Source organism: Scomber japonicus, chromosome 2 (genome assembly GCF_027409825.1).
Source record: "Scomber japonicus isolate fScoJap1 chromosome 2, fScoJap1.pri, whole genome shotgun sequence".
In the NCBI taxonomy this organism is placed as follows: domain Eukaryota; kingdom Metazoa; phylum Chordata; class Actinopteri; order Scombriformes; family Scombridae; genus Scomber; species Scomber japonicus.
In genome coordinates, this window is record NC_070579.1 from 31,374,601 (window position 1) to 31,392,208 (window position 17,608).

General features: G+C 39.3%; 1 protein-coding gene across 2 annotated transcripts; it reads right to left on the reverse strand.

The window, feature by feature from the left end:
* Window positions 1-553: 553 nt before the first annotated feature.
* On the reverse strand, window positions 554-14,082 carry card14 (caspase recruitment domain family, member 14). 2 transcript variants are annotated; one of them, XM_053341183.1, is made up of 20 exons: window positions 13,771-14,082; window positions 11,699-11,836; window positions 11,287-11,612; window positions 10,379-10,537; window positions 10,142-10,261; window positions 9,594-9,719; window positions 8,275-8,424; window positions 8,072-8,188; window positions 7,447-7,547; window positions 6,854-6,909; window positions 6,559-6,619; window positions 5,685-5,892; window positions 5,472-5,598; window positions 4,491-4,731; window positions 4,348-4,411; window positions 4,127-4,247; window positions 3,848-4,012; window positions 3,033-3,148; window positions 2,671-2,786; window positions 554-1,657 (listed from the first exon to the last, which is right to left on the reverse strand). In XM_053341183.1, exons 1-20 carry the CDS (start codon window positions 13,982-13,984, stop codon window positions 1,450-1,452), a joined length of 2,934 nt encoding a protein of 977 aa, XP_053197158.1. In that variant the 5' UTR covers window positions 13,985-14,082; the 3' UTR covers window positions 554-1,449. The 2 variants fall into 2 exon arrangements, with proteins under 2 accessions (XP_053197158.1, XP_053197150.1); XM_053341175.1 differs by having other exon boundaries at window positions 5,685-5,901.
* Window positions 14,083-17,608: the final 3,526 nt, after the last annotated feature.

Sequence of the window (17,608 nt, forward strand, 5' to 3'; positions counted from 1 at the left end):
GAAGATAACATTTATACACAAATATCATTTACAGTCATACAGTACAAAAATATTTAATAGATTATTTCACGAATGAGTGTTACCTTTCCTTCTCTGTTTTGGTATCATCTGGTTTTCAATGGAAGACATTGTGTCATCTAGTGTAATTTGTGCTGTGAATCTTCAGATTACTATCAGAACTTTTAGATGGACATTATCATTTAAAAAATAATAATATGTACATGTTATTCTTTAAACTTACACATATACATTCCTCCCATTTTCTTTAAAGTAAAATTTATCGGAGCTGAAAGTTAGAGTAATGATTTTCTCTTTTCGCACACTTTTTGTATGAAATGTAGCCTGTCTTCATTAAAGCCTGAACTGATTCCACCTGAGACATTTTGAAAATAAGAAAGACGGATATTAATCTTCGAACACCGGAGAGTAAAACACATAAAAGGCTTTATTTGTTCTGAAGAATCACCCTTTTAATCTTTCCATCTGAACCTTTTTATCTTTCAGCTGCTTTCAACTTCATTCACATATAGTAGTTTTTGAAAACTCGGTAATCGAAACATTGACAAAAAACACTGGGGCTGCAAAAATAGTAAGAGTAGCGACGAACTGCAATATTATTTAAATATTATGAGCCTCAAACTTTTATGACATATACCATTAAATATTGCAATCACTCATGTCAGGATAGTTGTTAGTCTACAAATCTATAAATATGTTGTGGAAGAACAGAAATGGTCACTGATGTTGACTGACCAGTACATTTCTAATTAATATTTAGAAAAAGATTTTGGAAATAAATCATTTTTGTCCTTTTAGTCTAGTTTTACCAGTTCTTTTGTCGAATTTAGGCCCACAGTGCTAACACTGGAACACCACTATATATATATATATATATATATATATATTTATTCTTTGATTGTTTATTTTAATAATGATCACATTTGATGCAAACTGAATAAAACTGACGGAAACGTGCTGTATTCTAATTAAGTACATGAAATGGTTTTGGCACATCCACAGCAATAAAAGGAAATCCCTCACAGTGGGAGAAATTGATCTACAACATATTGTAGAGATACAGTACATACTCATAGTAAATGTCCTCATGTCAAGTATACATTTGACCTAACACCTGTATTTGTTTTAAACAAATGCCTCCAAAAGGGAGGCAACACACAACACCAAAAATGTTTCTGGGTGAAGTAAAGAATGAATACATTGTTAAAAAGAAAATTACACATTATGAGAATCCTTCATTCACCTAGTTACTCATAAGTATCATAGATACATACATGTGTTTACAAAAATAATTGTAAAGTTTGTTTATACTATTATCAATATATTACACTGTTTTATCATGTTGATGAAAAAGCCCTTTTCAAAATTAAAATTCTTCTTCTTATTTTTTATCTTCTGCATTCTGATTTTTTTTTCTTTCTATTTTTCCGTTCACCACAGGTCAGGCTCCACCCAGACGATCTTCTTCTGCTCTTCCCAGATGATGGTCCGCAGGCTGGTCAGCAAGGAAGTCTGGTCACACCAGGACTCTGAAGCCACGTTGTGATACAGACACGGCAGCTTGTCCAGCAGGGGCTCCTCGCTCCTTGAACACGCCAGCAGCTGCTCTTCTGACTGGCCGTGGCGTTGCAGCTTTGACCTAGAAGTGTTGAGAGAGAGAAAGAAAAAAAGAAAGAAAGAAAGAAAGGAGTGACAACATGATTTTTTGATCCAGTTTTTGCTTGCTGGTTTTGGTGGTGCTGGTTTCAGTTTTTGTTCATAGTTCTAATATAGAAAGCAGTATCATAACAATATATTTCTCTATTGCACAACTACAATTGAGTTTGACTGTACACGATTATTCAGTTACATAAAACACTGAACATTAGGTCTTGAATCACAGAAAACAGACTTCCTTCTAGGTGCATGTTGAACATAAATCATCACAGCCACAAGAGGATATCCTGTAACTGCTGTGTGGTTTTTATTCAGTGGAAGAAGACTGAACATTGCTTTTCTGCTTTTGCTTATTCAACTGATAAACAGAGGCTGTTCATTAAAAATGAAAGCCTGTTTTTTGGTTGAATATCATTCAGGGAAATGTAGGAAGATTACCAGATTTCAGGGCACTACTGAAATACACTGAACGTGGCAACATCGTGATATGCAACAGTGTAATAAAGGGTGGATTACGTCTTTAAAGTTGAGCATTTCATGTTAATTATTAAGAGGATGCAACAAGGAAGCGAACCACATTTAAGATGTAAAAGCCTCCATCATTTCTACTAATATTTACTCAGTTTATGTCTTTCCAGGATTGTAGCACATCAAATGTTTAATAAATAAATTCAGACAAGTGACACAAGAGGTCATGAGAATTATTGTATACCTGCATAGCATGTAATCATGACTTGTTTTCAATGTGTGATGTGTACTCTTCCATTTCACAGTAATGCATGTGTGACTGCAGTCAGTATGAGTAGAAACTTAATGTGGAAATGAATCTTTTTCTACAGCAATGAAATATGGGGTCAGATATCAGTGTGATGAGCAGTTCACAGACAGATAAGTACTCATACGTGTACTTTACAGAGATTATCTGAATGTGATATCAGAGTCTTGAGCAACCACATGAGCTCTGTCAGCATTTGTATGAAAAAGGAGGGAGTTTACCTCAGCTTACGAGCACTGCGGGCAGACTGTCTGATAAAAATGATGATAGGGAAGATGTCTGCCCTGTGCAGGCGACGCACGCAGTCCAGTCCCAGCGGCAGAACACAGTGAATTCCCTACAAGATGAGAAGGCAAAAAAATGGAATATGAGTACAAAGAGATTTTTAAATAAACACAAAAGAAGTACAAAGAGGAAATATAGAGAAAAAGGAAATATGTTTATGTGCAGGCAACCTAATAACTAATTAACCATTTACTGTAGGTCCTTCCCACCCTCTTTCACACCACTAGTTCCTACAGTAAGTCACAGCTCTTGAGTCACTAGCCATCACAAACTCTGATTTGGTGTTAAAAGCTCTGACCTTCGCCATGATTTTCTCGACGCTCTGCAGGGTGTAGCAGTTTCTTCCCTGATCACACTCCTCCAGAATCTCGGACCTCTGCAGTCGGGCGGCGTGATCACTGGAGCTCAGAGCCTCTGCAGCATGGGAGGGACAAAAAGGAGTGTAAATAGAAACAGACAGGGATGGGAAGAAGAGATAACATAGTATATGAGGTCATGGACATCATTTTCTTTCAAGCTCGAAATGGAAATGTGTCATTTTATCTCCAGTCGTTGTATAATCTGTGATTTATTTATGCATTTTTAAATTGGCGTATTATCTTAAACTTTATTTGATTTTTTTCTGTATATCCTGTATTTTTATTCTTGTAAATATCCAAGTCTTATGCAATCAAAATTTACTACAAATATCATTCAAAATTCATTTTACCTTATCACCACAGGGACCACTGGCTAGCATTTACTGTCTTTATAGCCTCAATCATTTTTATTACTATTTATTCTCAAAGTTTATTTCCTTCCTGACTTTCAGCAACAGACAAACCCATAAAATGTCAAACAGTGTACAATATGAGATTGGTTGTTTACTAAGGCAGCAAAACATACTTCTATTACAGCGTGACATCAGAAATAGAGGGAGACATACATAAGCTATTTCACCAATAAAACTTGTGATCCATCAAGACAAACAACCTTATCTGCCGGCTCAGGAAAGTGTGTCCCTGCTCAATATTGAACATTTTGACTTCAATGGTATACGCTCAGGTGGAGAAAGATATGAAATATGAGTGCGCAGAGTTCCATGTCAGTATATAACAATAACATTTCTCTTACCAGGCTTACAGAGCTGAAAGCCCTGCCAGCCTCCCAGCTTCTTATCCAACATGCGTCCCAGAATGGTGGGCAGCAGCAGCACGGGCCTGCAGACGGGTGGGTAGTGGGGGGTGACCAGAGAGTAGGGCATGAGGGTTACACAGCTTCTGGGTGCTGATGCGTCACCTGCACGGGAAAGAATACACACTGTTATATTGTACACATTTGCAGAATATTCAAGAAGAAATGGAGCAGAGTACTTTTGTACTTGTGTGACTGTACTGATACATGTTCAGGTACCTGACTCTGGGCTCTTGGTCTGTTCATCCTCCACGCTGACCCACAGCGGGTTCCTGCCAAGTCGCCCAGTGCTGACAATCCTCACTGCTTTCTGTTGATTCTGAGCCACCACACGGCCAGCCTGGTGAGAGAGAGGAATATTCCAAGGTGTGATTTAACACTGTGGAAATGTGGATTGGAGGGGGGGGGTTATTGGATGGCAGTAAATAAATTATTCTTACCTTTTTAGATTTCTTTATTTGAAAACTCATTTCTTCAATTGTTCGAATCAGAAGTCCCTGTGCCCTGTGACATCAGAAAATCATGACACAAAAACCTCCAGTATTCAAATACTAATGTCTACATTCTTCATCAGTGTATCTACCTGTAATAGTTGGGTACAGTTCCACTCTGGAGGTCCAGAAGTTGACAGGGGTGCACTTGGCTGGCGTGCCATGAGTCCACAATGCCTGCTGGTCGTGTGTTGGTCACATGCAGGATGTCGTTGCAGGAAACAGTCAGGGTGCCACTAGGACCAGCAGGGAGAGTCATGTTGACGCGCACGTAGAAGGAGTCTCCTGAGGATGTCTCATTGTTCTGCAGCTGCTGCAGCAGCAGCTCATAGTCTGAATAACAAGAAGAGAAAAACACTTAAACTAAAGCCCCTAAATATTTGTATCTGACAAATGATTTACATGATGCAATCTGTTCAGAATTAGACTTCTAGTGTTCGTTGGGCCAATATCTATAAAAAAAATCCACGGTCCTCCACCCATCACACCCAATAGAATTATGTGTACACAGACAGAAACAATTAGATAAGAGGATTTAATGGACAACAGAGGAGCCATTAATATTGGATTGTCTATTAAACCCTGCTGTGGGCTTTGCTTTGTTTGTAGAGTATGTAAACGGCAGCCATGACATGAATGCAAATTTGATTTATTTACTTGTGAAGTTATTAAACTGAAGTTTGTTTTTTTTCAGCCTAATTGATACTAACTAGTATAGTTTAGAACTCTAAAATCACTGTGATCTGCTATAATATGATGTTGTGTATGTAAAAAGCAAATTGTTGTGTATCTGAAAATGAAATAGGCAAAATGTTTTTTGCACAGATTGTCCCAGTGCCAATGAACTGGAATTACGCTTTAAACCATTTTAGTTTTTATCATGGAAAATATAAACTTATATGACTTATTTACAGTATGAATATTTAGGCCATTTTGGCTTAAAGGAAAAAAGATATGTTTCAGAATGAAATGTAACATCTACATTTAAACGCTGTAGAAATGATTCATACACCATCTTGTTTTGTTGAAGATGTCTCATTAAAAACGTGTCAGAAAAACACTGTGGGAGGTACCATCTTGCTTGGGCCGGAGGGAGAGGTGGCAGAGTCCTGTGATCTGGCCGAGAGCCCATACAGCTTCCTCTAAAGTGGAATCCTCCAGCACCATCCTCAGAGCCTTCTTGTTCTGCTGGTACTTCACCTGCAGAGCAACAGTATGATGAGAAACACCTTCACAGCTAGCAAGATGAATACAAGTACTGTGCTCCCAAACACACTTCCACTTACCTCCACTATTTGTGCCCCAGGGCTGATGCCAACAGTGTTGGCAGCACTCCCGTCTGTCACCTGGTGCACAAACACTCCGGTCTTATTGCCTCCCAGCACTGTTAGCTGGCTCAGTAGCGCCTCCCCCTGGAAGGAGATGGTGAGAACGCGGCCGTTGACCCGAATGGCTTTTGGGCGAGAACGCATTAGGAAGGGCGGGGCCGAAGTTCTAGACAGGCTGAGAGAAGATAAAGAACGAATAAAATGCTTAATTAAACACTTAAATCATTGCAGAGATTACAGTTTACTTTCATGACAAAGAAACATTTTACTTCATGACGTAGCTGAAATCCATTAAATACTGTGCTTTGTAAATGGTAGAACAGTGACAGTTTTAAAAAAGTTGAATTCATAAGCAATAAAACCCACCCTTGTACACCTTAAAGTTACTTGATTCATTAAAGTCATTGTATTTATTGTTCGGTTGCAAATCGTTTGCAGTCACCGTCTGCAGTCTAGGACCCACATCCTGTAACACATGCTCAGTTGTATGGGGACAGGTGACAAAATATTCCACTTTTATTTATAGTCTATGGGTTATGAATACATGTTGGAGAAAAGAGCCAAAACAATGACAAAGCTCTCACTGCCCTACTTCTAGTCTGCACTTTATGAGCTCTTACTGGATGTTGTGTGTCATTCAGTAGTGTACATTATTGATTATTAATCTCCAGTGCCATTATTAACTCTACTGAATTTATGATTTACCTCAAGACTATGCACAGCCTTCAGTGTGCAGTGTGTCAAACACATTCAGGTAGACTCCCATCTGCTCTACTGAAACATGTTAAGTAACATGAAGCTGTCTATTTATAACAATGATGGATCACCTCACCTGTCGGCGCTGGTGCATTTAGAAGAGGAAAGCCTTGGAGTCTGTTTGTCTTCACTCCCCACTAAACAAAAGAGAGGCTGTTTAATGATTTGGCATCAAGGTTGTTTCCCTGGAAATAATGTGCCAGGGTTAATGTGTCACTTTACAGCTGTGGCAAGGGGACAACACTGAACAAAAGCTGATGAAGGTCCTGCTAAACAACAGCAAACCATAAACCCCCTCTACCTCCACAACAATGCACACACAAGTACACAGTCACTTAAACAAAGAGAGATCATATGTTTTCTATGCATACCGCTGGGGAGGAACACAAAGTCTTCCAGTATGGAATCAGTCTCTGCTGTTTCCAGGCTACAAGAGAAAAAAACAGCCACATGAGCACCTGCGTTAGATTTCTCTGTCTCCGTCTTGCACAAACAACCAGGAGCACACACAGTATTAATCCTGAGGTGCACACTTTATACCGAGTTCATTTAAATAAAGAAGAATATGCTTTTCATTTGAGACAACTATCTAGTTAGACTGGTTTGGTGAGGGGTGTGAGGTTGTTGCACTATATGTTGAATGATTTCCTCTTGGCTGCACTTATTTGTGTCTTTTTTTGGAATCGTCTGATCCTAATTTAGCCCCTCTTATCTCTGTAAATTGATAATCCACCAGAAACAGGACCCTGTCACATTACATCAACAGAAAGGAATGCAGCAGACAACACCTGGACTGTTAAAGTTTGTTAAGAGCGACGGAACATATGTTGTACTTTCAAATAAAATGATGAAATGAACACACACACACACACACACACACACACACACACACACACAAACACAAACACACACACACACACACACACACACACACACACACACACACACACACACACACACACACCTGCTGTCTGCATACAGAACTTCCTCCCTTCTGCGGATCGAGTCTGGACTGGGGGGCTCTGCGTTCCGGGATCGGATACTATTTGCTGCTGTATCTTCATACTATACACAAACAAATATAAAATCAGAACAATGCAGAAAAAATGTTTTAATGTCTATATATTTCAAAAAGGGGTAAAAATCTTACAATATGACCACCAACATGATTGTTTTCAATACCATAATATAATTTAAGCCATTGAACAAAAACATATTTTTTAACAAACCCCTTTCCTCATTTGGGAAAATCTCCCAAACTTCTCGATGCATGGATGTTTAATGTTGCCTTGACAAAAACATAAACTGAATTATAAAACTAAACAAAAAATCTGATTAAAGTAAACAGGGCTAGGAATCAAAACTGAATTCCAGAACTGGACAGTTTCTCGGTTTTGTGGACACGTTGCGGTCGGTGTTCATAAAGTATGATATCTAGTGCTGAAAAAAATCATTATGGCTGATCTTACACAGACACACACACACACACACAGACACACACACACAGACACACACACAGACACACACACACACACACACACACACACACAGACACACACACGCACACACACACACACACACACACACACCTCAGAATTGAAGGATGTCATGGGATTGACTGCATCCATTCGGCACAGTCTACGTCTATTTGGGAATGACGATTCTTCACTGCTGGACCTCCGGCTCTCCCAGCCGTCCTCCCTCTCCTTTGACACAAACATAATGCGCCACATTAACATCATTATTCATCATGTACATCTCTATGCTCATATTTGTTTGTGTGAGAAATTACCTCAGAGCTCTGTCGTTCTTCTCTGTGGCTGTGTTTGCCTTGCAGGCTGAAGACCCTGTCCTGGGTCTCCACCAGCTGTGACCTCAGGGTGTCCTTCTCAGCCAGGATACGAGCGATCATGGCCTGAGCTTCGTCCCTGGACAGGTACGCCTAGAAGCACATTAGTGCTCATATTTATTTTACGCAGAATCAACCATGCACAGACACACCTTGTTCTTTCACCTTGCTCGTTCATGTAGATAGATACAGTAGAACCACGTTTATGCTCCATTTAGAAACCACAATGTCATGACAACCACAATACTAAACTTTTCAAACACCACCTGTAACATAAACCAGGATACACATGTCTCATACAGGGATTTCCTGACTAAAGAATAATGGCATGATGTTAACAAATATGCGTCTGTGGTTGACACCATTTTGATACATTCTTGTGAACACATCAACTCAGAACAATACATGATAGAATCTTGGAGAGGATATAATGTTTGAGTCACATAGCACATATAACACAACAACAGTACATCAAACAATACAAATCAGGTGACATTTAGTGCAAAGATAAAGAATAAAGAAGAATAAATATGAACGTGACTTCAAAGTGCATTAGTACAATAAATAAACAAGAATGAAGATTGCATAGTTAATGGGAGATAGAGTAGGCCACTCTGAATAGGTGCGTTTTCAGGCGGGATTTAAAGGTAGAGACCTAGAGAACCTCTTGCATGCTACATGTATATCTTATCTCACTAAAGCTACAACAAACATCTTAGGCTCTTAATCCACAATGATAATTATTGTAGGACACAATGCAACTCAGATATCGCTTGAAATCAGGAAGTTGAATTAACACTTAATCTTATGGACATATGTGTCCCACATTACACAGCAAGCATGAGCTGGTAATTACACCCAGGAGCTGTCAAGTATAATCAGTCTTGTGTTGTGGAAGTCTTGCATAACTCTAGTGGAGCAGTTGGCAGCTATGTGACTACTTGAAAGTTCTTCAGGTGTGAACAATGAACATTATGAACAATGTCCCATTATGTAAAGAGGAGCGAATGGAGGTGAATGAAAGAGAAGAATAGCACGAGAAGAACCCTTTACTGCAGGTGGAATGTAGCAAAAAGAGTAATGTGTCCAGTAGAAGAGAATTGAACTAGTGTCCCTTCAGAAAAATAAATAACTACACACCTTATCAACAAGGAAAACAAACAACATGATGTGATGGAAGATAAAAAACTGATTCTTTAAATTTGTTCAAAAGGAATTTAAAAGGGCGTGTTTGAGTGAAGGCACTGATATAAGTGACTTACTAGGTCTCTCTCTGTCTGGACCTCCCTCATCTGGATCTGGATCAAGGTGCTCTTCTGCTGGTGCATATTACAGTCTAGGGTCAGCTGCTGCACCTGAAGGCTCAGGCACTCCTTCTGATCCAGGAGCTGAACACAAATACACACGTTACACCAATGAGGCGTCAGGGATTTGGGGTAAGCATTGCAGACACACATAGAATCTGATGAGTAAGTTTATTTTCATACAAAGCAACACATGGAACATTTGAAATAAAGAGTGGTGCTATGTGGTATTGCCATTAAAAAAACAAATGTAACTCTTTAAATTCTAATTCAAAGAGACTGTTCAACTATGATATTATTTGATGTCTCCACATAATGCAACACTGCTTAGAAAAACTGCTAAAACTGGACATTTTCCATGGTTATGCATGGCAGCCCACAGCTACTCATTTCCATGATGATTTCCAAAAAGCTGAATTTGCATGGCATTTCCTGATGTCCTGATGTTTTTGGGACATAAACAAACACACACACACACAAGCAAATACACACACACACACACACACCTCTTGTTTCTCTCTGACCAGCTGCTCATTTTCCCCTCTGTAACACCTGAGCTGTTCCGCAAGCTCCACCTGGCTACCTATGGCCTCAGCCAGGTCCTGGGCCAGAATGTCCTGACAAGCCTGAGAAGGACACAACAGCGACAGCAGATGAGATATATGAAGACATTTTATTGACTCTTTCACTGTAAACCACATCTGCTAATAACATAGAATGATTAAGTTATAAATTATTCTCACTGGGTTCAGCTTTTCTGCTTTTGCCAGCTGGCAGCGCAGAGCTCTGACTTCCTCTTGCAGTTGCGGTGTGGCAGGAGTTGAGGCACACCTGATCGACTGGCGCTTCTGGTACTCGTTCTCCATCGAGGCTTTCTGCAGCTCAGTTTGCAGCTGGTACACCTGCTAGCACACAAGACAAAATAATGCAGATGGAGCGATTAATCTGTGGTTTAAAAAAAAATAGATTTTTAGTTAAAAACATTTCCATTCGTTTGCCCAAGGTGCCATCCATGGATGGTTTCATTTTCTCACCAACAATCCTCTAATGTATTCAACCTACAATTATACAAAAGCAGTGAATCCTCATGTTTGAGAATCCAGAACTGTTGAAAGTTTTACATTTTTGCTTGATAAATGACGAATAATGTGACTGTAAAATACATTTTTACTAGTAGTTTTAGTTGATACAAATATTATGAATGTGACTCAAATGGTTAATTATTACAAATATTTGCTACTATGTCACCTGTATGTGTATAAGAAAATGACATTGTTTCTGTGCTTTAATTACATGCCATTGCATACAGAACCATGTGATTGTAGAACTTTGAAAAGGTTTAAATATGTCTGAGAGATTGATCAAAAAAAGGCCACAGCTGGTGTTGAAGATGCCAAGAAATCCTAAAAATGCTGGAATGTATCCCATAATACAATGGTGTGAAGGCAAAGCACCTCTAGAGTCACAATAGAAGTTATACAGCTCTTTTCACAGAAGGTGTCCATTTGCATCGAGCTACAATGCTCAGATTTCAGTTGTTTAACGTTGACCCTGTTAGGAGTTTCCACTGAGATCACCGCTTTGTGTTTCAGAGAGCGAGGAGAAACTGGATTTCAGAGTTTGTCAAGGTTAGAAAGTGAGAATCACTGACCTGCAGGTTGAGGTCATGGAGGCGTATGTTCACAGCAGATTTCTCCTCAATGGTTGCTGTGTAGCGCATATACAAGTCACACTTCTCATCCTTCAGCTTGGTGACTTCACGTTGCAGAGAACACAAGTGTCGTCGTATGTGTTCATTTTCAGAGTGAAGACATCTGGACTTCTCTTCCTGCTCCATTAACTGCCTGATTTCTGACTCCAGGGTGGTGCAGCGTGCTTTCATTCTGCCAGCCTCACAACGTGCCTCCTGGAGCTCTTTCTGCATCCCGGTTACTGCTCTGACCAGATACTCTGTCAACTCTGAATACTTTATCAGGCCTGCAAGGAGAGTGATGCAAGTCAGACATAAAGCAAGTAAAACACACATTTTCCATTAAAATGCAGGAAGACTTTAGGCCACAGACCGCTGAATTTAGAAGGCTCAGTGCTGGGCTTGCGTCCAGTGACCTGGGTGTACAGAGTCGGGTAATGGATCATCAGGCTCTCCAGCAAAGCCACACCACCATTTCTCCCCTGGGTCCTCAGCAGATCCAGCATGTAGCCTTTAAACAATAGAAGGTAATTTAATACCATCTATAACTCCAACCCTAACCGTTGACAAAACAGATTTCATATAAAGATAAAAGGTCACGTTCTTTTACATGGATACAGCTTGATTCAGAAACAAAAGCACTGCATTATTATTTCCCAACAATAAGAATGCAAATTGGACCTATTATGTTAATTCTCACCTTTATATTTTTATATTTCCACTAGGATAGCTTTGCATGATTCACAGTTAATAAACTCATATATGTTATAACAGCCATTCATGCAGCCCTTCAGTTCAGCCTCTGTCTCTTAACAGGTAGTCTCAGGTTATGTCTCTTGAAGGCCCTCATCCCGATGATTCCACTCTACTCTGATCTCAACTTTTCAGAATCATGCCAGAGGGCAGCCATATTAGAGTTGTGTTAACAGGAACCTTTGTTATTTTTGGATTTAAACTTAATTTTGTGTCTAAGTGACTAATGGGTACAACAGTTTTTGAAACTGGTCCAGTACTGAATGGGGTTAGATTCAGCTGGCAACCGGAAAATGGGCTACAATGTAATCCGAAAAGGCAATAGCAGCCTGTCAATGTAAAAGTGCATGTTTTTTGCCACTGACAGAATTAAATTATTATTAGTGTTTATCAAAATGATGGAAAAGAACATAAAGAGAAATAAAACTTTTTTCTTTACCTTTCCCTTTATCCAGTCTGCTTGCTATTGTGCCTGACCAAGTCTCGCTCAAGAAAAGTTTTGTTCTGAAATCTCACGAGAGTTGAGTTGTTGTCGGAATCAGCTAAATATTTAGCCATGACACAGTTGGAGAGAGAAGTGCCTGGAGGAGTTTGTTGTGTTGGAGGACAGGAGGCGTAGCTTAATGTTATCTAAAAATGTTTCAATGTCATAGCTAAAGATTTTGCTGATTTCTGCAATAATCTAACTCTTGCGAGATTTCATATGGCCCTGTTGAATTACATTGCAGCCTGTTTGCCAGCTGTAGCGCTCTCACTCAATACTGGACCAATTTATAAAACTGTTGTCCTCATTAGACACAAAATGTCTAATGAATGAGGAAAGTAGCGTCTAGGTTGAAAAATACCAAAAATTCCCTTTAAATTACTGCCAATGCAAACCCAACATTTCCTGTTTTACACACAGCTTAGAATTAAAAGCTTTTAAAAAAACTAAATAACAGGAGACTTTTATTGTGAGGAATTTACAGGAAATTAAATGTCTTCCTTACTTTAGCAGAATTTAGAATATTAGCAGAAAAATAGCTATAAAATAGTTGACACTAAAGCATATGAAGATATATACTGTAGGATCCATAGGAATAGTAAAAGCAGCCACAGTGATGATGATGTTTGATGAAGAGTTGCGCACCTCCAACAGGTAAACAACTTATTTTACTTTGCCCTGCTTTGTAATGGGAAAAAACTCAAAGAGTGCCAGCTTGTCTCAAGTCATGGCTCGGAGTGACTACTGCCAAAATATTGAAAAATGCCATAATGTGATCAGAGCGGAGAAGTGAAAGTGTACACTGTTGGGCAGATGACCATATGAAGAAATCGGTCACAAGCTTACATCAGCTCGGGTTGACAGTAGAAAAAACGCTGAGACAGAGCAGTTAAAAGCCGGTGCTATTGTAACATTATATATACATATATATGACCTAAAATAAGGAAAAGCACAATAAATCCCCTTTACATTTTTGAAGAATGTGTTAATGAGCATGCAGATAAGCGCTTAGACTCAGTCAGGAGACATGGCATGTTGATTTTACTGAGACATATTTGATGTCAGTACAGCAGGTGTTACAGGAATGTCCTTTTTCTCTTAGTAATGCAATCTACAGTTAATGTAAACAAGCCAGGTGCAGTAAAGAAAAACAAATAACTGACGTGACATCTACGCTTTTAACTAAAATATCAAGTCAAGATTCTCACTGGTTCTCATGCTGCGGTTGGTGAGGTTGTGGCAGGAGAGGATCTCGTCCTCATCCATCTCGGTGAGCACCCTGGCCTGCCTCAGGTACGGGATCAAGGTGCATGGTCGCACTCCCAGGCAGATCCGATGGCGGTTGTCATTAATCAAGTCCCATAGTTCCTCCTCGGCCATCTCCTTCAGGTCCGGACCCTCTGCAACACACTCCCCCGCCATCCTGAGTGTGTTGTGTTGTGTATGTGTGAAAAAGCCTACTGCTGCTGCTGAGATGACGGACACAGCTGGGGTGAGCTGAGCAAACACACACCCTTAGTGGTAAAGACACTAGTCACCAGCTCATTCCTTGAGCTTGACAAAACAGCAGTCTGACTTGAAGAGAGCAAAAAAAGTATTATAAAAAAAATCCAAGCCACACCCACGTTTGTGTAAAAGCATGCATGTGTTTATGAGTGGGTGTGTAGGAAAACCTGTCAGACAAGATCTCTGTCTGCGATGCAGCACAATAAAGAGTGTTGGTATAAACAGAGGCTGGTGCTGAAACACAGTCTCTCACAACACACAAAATCAGATATTAGACACACACACAAAAAACATTAGTCAAGTGAGACACACATGCGTCTTTTCCATTCACACGTTTGTTTGCTCTCCAGATCACATCACAAACCTCTTCCTCACTATTCTTTATGAGATGTTTGTTGAACAGAGTCAGGCGGCAGCCTATTCTGTAAATATACAAAGGCTCTCTAACGCTGTAACATTAGATGACATGCGAGTCCACCTTAATAATTCCTAATCACAATAAAGCAAACACACATACCACACTGCTGACGAAAGCAAACACCGAGCTGTCAAGTGCAAAGTCCTCCTTTAAAGAAGGAAATGAGGTTGGGGGGGGGGGGGGGGGGGGGGGGTGCGCTGGTGTGGGCTATGACTGTAAGGTCAAAGAGTTTCTCATCCTGCTAGCTAACCTACCAATCATGTACCGTAAAGGGTTTATGCTAACAAATAAACGTTATCAGGACAACCTATTGTAAATGACTGACTGGCATACAGACTCTGCAGGATGTCCGGATTCAACTCACCAACAAAAGGAAATATGGAAATGGGAAGTCATAACGGATAGTGTTTATATCTGTAAAAACATACATGTTTGACTATGAATTGCAAACATTCATGTTGGGCATGTCTTACAGGGGATGTAAACTGTCTCTCATTCACAGAATTACTTCTGTATTTTCAGTGAATGAAGGTAACAGGAAATTGCTACAATTAGTGATGCATTAAGGTGCAAGTAGGCTACCAGTAAACTGCAACAATAAAAACTATTACTCAGAAAATGATTTGATGATGTAACACCTTGATAAATGACGCATCACACAGTCAACAGCTAAGAAGTGAGATTTCTGAAGTGGTGGTGATGCTGCCAAATTGTAAGCAGTCTTTCAAATTCACAAACCGCATGGCTTAAGTACTCAGCACAAAAACACATATTCATAATACGTTTACAAAAAGGAGTAACAAAATATGACTCCCCCCAACCCACCCAACAATACATCTATAAAACTCAGTGCTACTGTAATATGACCAGCCTCTGCCAACAGTGCAAATCTTTATCATCTCAGTAAAAATCATTTCATACAGTACAAACAGGAAAATGCCACACTTCCAGGGATTTCCCCGTTGGACATGTGTGATAGTAGACAAGGCAAACACAACAGTGATAAAAAATGAACTGCTAATGCAAAAACAAAAACAAACTAGCACATTCTTTGATATTTGGCTGCAGAACAAGTAGTACTTACATCAAAATTACACTATACGCTTACAAACTACAAAATCAGGAAATTCATAGGGGAATGTGATACACATACTCAATAAGTTACATGTTTCATTAACACCAGATAATGGCTGACTTTTACCTTAGAGTGTGACTAATGGCAGCTCAGGAATTTCACACAGTTAACTCTAACTAAGTAATAACACTGTAACCACAAACACGTTTTCAAGATCAGCAGAGACATTCTTTGTACATGTAGCAACAAAAGACAATTCAACCTTAAAACCTAAAGCTTAACAAGCAGTTTTTCTGTGTGAAGTGGGGTGTGTTCCCATTTTCACTTGCTTAGTGTCACATATGTAGGTAAGACTAAGCATACATGTCAACTGAAGCGTACTCTTCACTAGACTTGGTCGGAGGGTGAGAAGCAGATAAATGACTTGCACTAAAACTTACTAAGAAAGTAAAAGTTATTATTAACATATGAAATAATTAAGTTGAGAGATGGCACAGTTCCAAATCTATGCTATTTTTTTTTGTTTTGTCAGGTTACTGAACAATGAACAACCAACAACAAGTCAAACCCACAAAGCAAAACAAGATAAGAAAGAGAGAAAGAAGGGGAAAAAAAGAAGAGAAAGAAAATTATATATATAGTCATATGTACATGCACATTCATAAACCTATAGATGCACTCATAAACCAACATAATGTATGCATACCCATGCACTCACATACTCATTCTTTTACACATGTATACATATGTATATATACATATGTTGGTAAATGTTAGATACCCTCCTCTTACAACTAGGATCTAACTCCAGTAAAGTCTTCAACATATTCTCAACTGTTAAGCAGGGAAATGAGAAGTACTTTTTGGCAAAACTGTGTACACTCTTAAAACCAATGTGTTGAAAATAACACAATTTTTGTTGGTTTTTAACACATCTCTATGTCCAGATAAGGACAACACAGCTTGCGTTAATTTTAACATTTTGTGTGGAACTTTGAACTCTGTGTAGAACTTTCCCCTCAGGGAAATACTGAAATTTAACACATTTGTTGAAATCATCATTGCACAAATAATGTGTTGATTTCTAACACATTTGTTTTAAGAGTGTACCTGCAGTGCTATTTTCAAATGTGTACATTTTAAGATTATTCAACTAGGGTTTTTATCTTCTCTATCTTTAACAAAGTACAGGGAAGTGTCTGTTATCTATAGTAATATATGATCTTGTTTATAAGAGACCACTTCCTAAGGTGCTGTTAACTTAGACGTCTTGCTGGCTCAGTTGAAGCTAATTTTGATGCTTTTGTTTTACTCTGGTGTAAGGTGTTTGTGAAGGTTTAGAGAGGTTAAGAGGAGACTGAGTTCATTATATTAGCTGTGTGTTCATCCATGCTCCAGAGCTTGCGTGTGAATGCTTCCAGTGCTAGTGACTCTATAGGGTTCCTGCGGGTACTGTGGAAAGTCCTAACAGACACCGTACAAGAAGGTGCTCACGCTGAGCATGCTATCTGAGGAGCCGGTTCCACAGCATTGCATGCATACGCCACGTGCGGATGTGCTGCGTCCGAGGATAACTTGCACGTGCTTGGGTCCGTAAAGCCACCAGGTAGACCAGGTACTGCACAAGTTGAGGGAGTGAAGTACTTTTGGTGTGTATTTGCTGTAAATTAGTCACAGTCATGAAATAAAAGCAGATTTTTGTGTGCTACAGGCAGCCATTGTCGGTTACTGCTCACAAAAAGACAGACAATTGGAAAAAATTTGATTGGATCAACTCTAACAAGTAGTTTCAAACAGGAGGGCTTTGTCACTGAGAAAACCATACGTTATCTTTAAATGAGCAGTACATTACTTAGCCTCTTTGTCCCATGCACTTCATATTTCAGTTAGTACATCTATTTGTTTTGGACCAAACGTCGTGAAAAAAACATTTTTCAAATGATTTAACTCTTGAAAAGTCTTCCTACAGTTGTACTACCACCAGAAAATGTTACCCTTTTAACCATAATTAAAGGTACACTGTATGTTGGTATTATCCTCCTGAGAC